Source organism: Microtus oregoni, unplaced genomic scaffold (genome assembly GCF_018167655.1).
Source record: "Microtus oregoni isolate MIOR12 unplaced genomic scaffold, Mior012 000006F_ref0000085, whole genome shotgun sequence".
Lineage (NCBI taxonomy): Eukaryota > Metazoa > Chordata > Mammalia > Rodentia > Cricetidae > Microtus > Microtus oregoni.
In genome coordinates, this window is record NW_024543065.1 from 41,696,539 (window position 1) to 41,700,740 (window position 4,202).

Here is a 4,202-nt window from a genome sequence, read left to right on the forward strand (position 1 = left end):
GATGCCATGACTATTGCCTTCACTGTCCTGCTCTATCTTGGTGAGATATCAATACTGGACAGGGATACTGTGATCTGGTGGTGGTGGTGAACATGCCTCAAAGCTAGACCCTGATTCATCAGGAAACCCTAGTGGTGCAGGAACTTCTGGAGAGGGGTGGATCTTCTCTGATTTGAGGGGCAAAGGTCACACAGAAAATTCTCTTTCAGGACTGAGCCTGATCCCCATGACCTATGTACCAGCAGGTGAGTGCGGCTAATGACGCTTCTTCTCCTGTAGATCAGGAGCAAACCCTTGACCAGAGGTTGGGGGAGGGAAATAAAGAATTACAGATGTGAACTACTCCTGGTTCATTCTCAGAGGTTTTTGGGACTGAGGGATGAGATTAGGGTGCCTATGCCCTGTGATCAAGCTGCTGATTTCTCTGCAGAAATTATGGGCAAACCCACACTTAGAGCTCAGCCAGGTTCCGTGATGACCAGCGGCATGCAATTGACCATTTCATGTGAGGGAACCTCGAGCGCTCAGGAATATTATCTCTATAAAGAGGGCAGTCCAAATCCCTGGCGACGACAGAGCCCTCTGGAGCATGGGAACAAGGCCGAGTTCTTCTTCCCGTCTTTTCATCCGAACGAAGCAGGGAGATATCGCTGTTACTATAGGACCCACACTGGCTGGTCAGAACGCAGTGACTTTCTGGACTTGATGGTGACAGGTAAATGAAAACTCAGTCTCTTCATTCCAAGGTTCTGTCCTCAGGAGAGTATCTTTCCTTTGCTTTGAAAAGTCCCAATTCTGGAGGGTAAATCCCAAGGTGCTGGTTCTTTTAACAGGATGCCATCTTCTTCTCTAGGATTCTACAGAAAACCCAGTCTATCAGCCCGGCCCAGCCCAGTGGTGAGATTTGGAGGAAATGTAACTCTCGAGTGTATCTCACAGCTTGGATATGATGGGTTTTCTCTGACTAAGGAAGAACAACAGAAAATCTCTTGGACCCTAGACTCACAGTACATATACTCTAAAAACAATGTCCGGGCACTGTTCTCTGTGGGTCCTGTGACCTCTGGACATAGGAGGACATTCAGATGCTATGGCTATTACTTGAATAAACCCCGGGTGTGGTCAGAACCCAGTGATCCTCTGGAGCTACTGGTCTCAGGTGAGGAAGCCCAGCTTGTGTACTGAAAGATAGTTCATCTGACAAAATACCTAGGGATCCGGGACTCTGAAAATCCCATTGACACAAAGAATGAAGACAATAGGACCCAAGATAATGAAACTGAAAGAGGGTACTGAGAGTGAAACATGAGTTGTCTAGAAGACGGGTGGGGTCTTTCTGTCACTCTAGTGTTCCTTCTGCTATTCAAGGATCAGCTCTATGATCTCCATATAATCATGTAATAAGTAGATACATATGTATATGATAGTTGTATGTTATATGCATTATATATGATTTTATATAACTGTAAATCCAGATACTCATTGGAGAGAAAACACGGTATTTATCTTTCTATTTTCTATTTATGCTGTTTAATATATTGATCTCCATTTGCAGCCAGGTTTTAAAAATTTTCCTGCACAAATAATTTTTCCTTCAAATAAATAAATCTAAAATTGCATGGTTACTATAAACTTACTCATATGCAAGTATAATATTATTTTGTTATGTTCACATATATTTATAATTACAGAAATCCATCTACAATTTTATATGGTTATGTATATATATGAATATATGTAAATGTAACTTATTAATATATGAGTGTTACATTTAAATCATTTCTACCTTTTCCATTCTTCCTCTCACTATTTCTGTGTTTTTCAAACCCTTTTAACTTTGGCCTCTGATTTTTAACTGTTATTCTTATACACAACACACACAAGCACACGAACACATAAATGCACATCTTACAGCCTAGCTTGAGATTCTTTTGATTCTTCCATTTTCTCGCCTTGTCTCCAAACGATTTTATCTGAAGACCTCACAGATTCACCATGTGGTTTGTCTCCACTTCCTATTGTTCACTAGTTGCTATCTGATTTTGTTAGTTTGATTTGACCCCAGGATATACAGAGGAACAAGAGACTATAGAATTCAGGTGGTCAATATTTTGGTCTTCTTTAAGCAACCATACTTTTGAAATTTCATGGGTGTAGCTTCCCTCTCTTGCCTAGAAGTCTCTATTGTGTAGCAGGAATCTTGTTCCTCTGGCTGTTGTAACCTTCCTATCTCTCTTACTCAATGTTCCCTATATTTTATATATACAGTTTGTGTTGTAGGAGTACCCATTTGGACTGGGCACACCAAGCCATCTTATTTCTGTTTTGACCAGTTGTGGATTTTTATAATCATCCTCATCTGTAGAAACAGATGCTTCTTTGATGAGGAGACACAGTTAAACTTACTTGTGGGTATAAGGATAAACACTTAGAATGAAGTCAGAAATCACATTGATTTAGGAACATGGAAGAATTGGTTTCTAATCTAGAGTCCAAGCCTCTCCAGATATGGGTAAAAGTAATATATTTTACATCCATTTTACTGTCGTATTCTTTGATGATTTAGCTTACCTACTTATGAGAACGTATCTACTTCTACCTACTTATGAGAACATATCTACTTCATGGACATTGTGAGCACATCTTTAAGTTCTTGTGATCTCATTGTTTGTACTATTAATGCTGTGATGATTATAGAATGAGATGTTAAACAGAAGCATCATGGGAACTGGGTGACTTGAATGCAGGCAGAGAACTCAGACTGTCATTATTTTGTGTAATTCATATTCATGGGACCCTGATGACAAGACATTGTCTGCATCTTGGCATCTCAGCCAGTGAATGAGTGCAAACTAATTTCCAGGGGAATTGGCTTCCAGGATTCTATACTACAGCAGAACTTGGATCATAGGAAGGCCTTTATATTTTAAACTGGGAGGCTGTATTTTTCCATCTTAGCTTTCTGAAAAACAATGCACTTGGTTCCAATGAAGTTTATTGGCCACAAGTTCTAAACTCAGAGCATAGTCAGGCTGAAGAAATCAAGCAAAAGCCCAGGAGAAAGCCTGCTATAGCAGAGAAATGGTTTGTTCCAGTTCTTTATTATATTTTGTGATGAGTATAATATGCATTTCTAAGGAATAGTAATACACATCTTTGCAAAAATAATCAGTTCTCTTGAGCACTTCATACGTTGATCATGCCTTTGTTTCTCAGAAGTGCCTGAGACCACCAGCCAACCACAAAACATGTCAGAAGCCACAATAGGTTAGTAAGGAAAATTTTGGTTTGGGCATGGATACAGAAGGTCAAATTGTATACACAGGAGGGAGCTACTCAGAGTGAAAATACAATTACATTCTGGTGGCTTTGTTTGTTCCTTCACCTGTTTGTCCACAATCTCCAGTCTCACAGCCTCAAGATCACACAGTGGAGAACATCATTCGGATGGGCGTTTCTGGTTTGATTCTCACACTACTCGGGATTTTGCTGTTTGAAGCTTGCTACAGCCGGAGAAGACCTTGATTGCATCTTAGAAGTGAAGACAAGAGATGGCCACAGGCTTGCATTGTTACTATCTGAAAAATAAATTTGTGGATCTTAGGGATTTTTATAAGAAAATTCAATGTTTGATACTGGGAATCACTTGTGAGAAAAGATCCAAGAATCAAATGTGTTTTGGATGTATGAAAGCATGTAACTATTGAGTTGGAGAGCTCTTCCAACATCACATTAAGGCTTATATCCTCTACCTTGCCGTGGACTTTGAGAATTTTTTCTCTCCTTCCCTTTTACAGGGGAACTTATTGTCCCATTAGTGAAGTTTGGTCCTGAACTTTGTATATCTTCTCCTTTCTCAAGTTTCTTGTCATATTTTATTATAAATTATCATATTTCCTATTATGAACATCTGCTTTTGTGGATGTTTTTGTACTAGGAACAAGGAATTTGACTCAATAACAACAACAAAAATATTAATGAACACAATTCAGATTCCCAAATGCTAAAATAACTGAATATAAATGATGCTCCCAAATTCTGTACTCTCCCTTAGGTATTTTACTATGCACATTCATTGTGAGGTTTTTGTTAATTTATAAAAAACTACTGTCTAGTGTTTAAAGGAACTATGAGTGGGACACTGTTCATACAGTCTCAAAAATATCATTTTTTTAAATGTCGCTCTGTGACTTTTGCTGATT

At 39.0% G+C, this 4,202-nt stretch overlaps 1 protein-coding gene across 1 annotated transcript; it reads left to right on the plus strand.

The window, feature by feature from the left end:
• Positions 1-226: 226 nt before the first annotated feature.
• On the plus strand, positions 227-3,525 carry LOC121449812 (leukocyte immunoglobulin-like receptor subfamily A member 5). Its single transcript, XM_041654484.1, has 4 exons — positions 227-245; positions 431-715; positions 854-1,159; positions 3,407-3,525. The coding sequence occupies exons 1-4, from the start codon at positions 227-229 to the stop codon at positions 3,523-3,525; spliced, it is 729 nt and encodes a 242-aa protein (XP_041510418.1).
• The last annotated feature ends 677 nt before the right edge of the window (positions 3,526-4,202 follow it).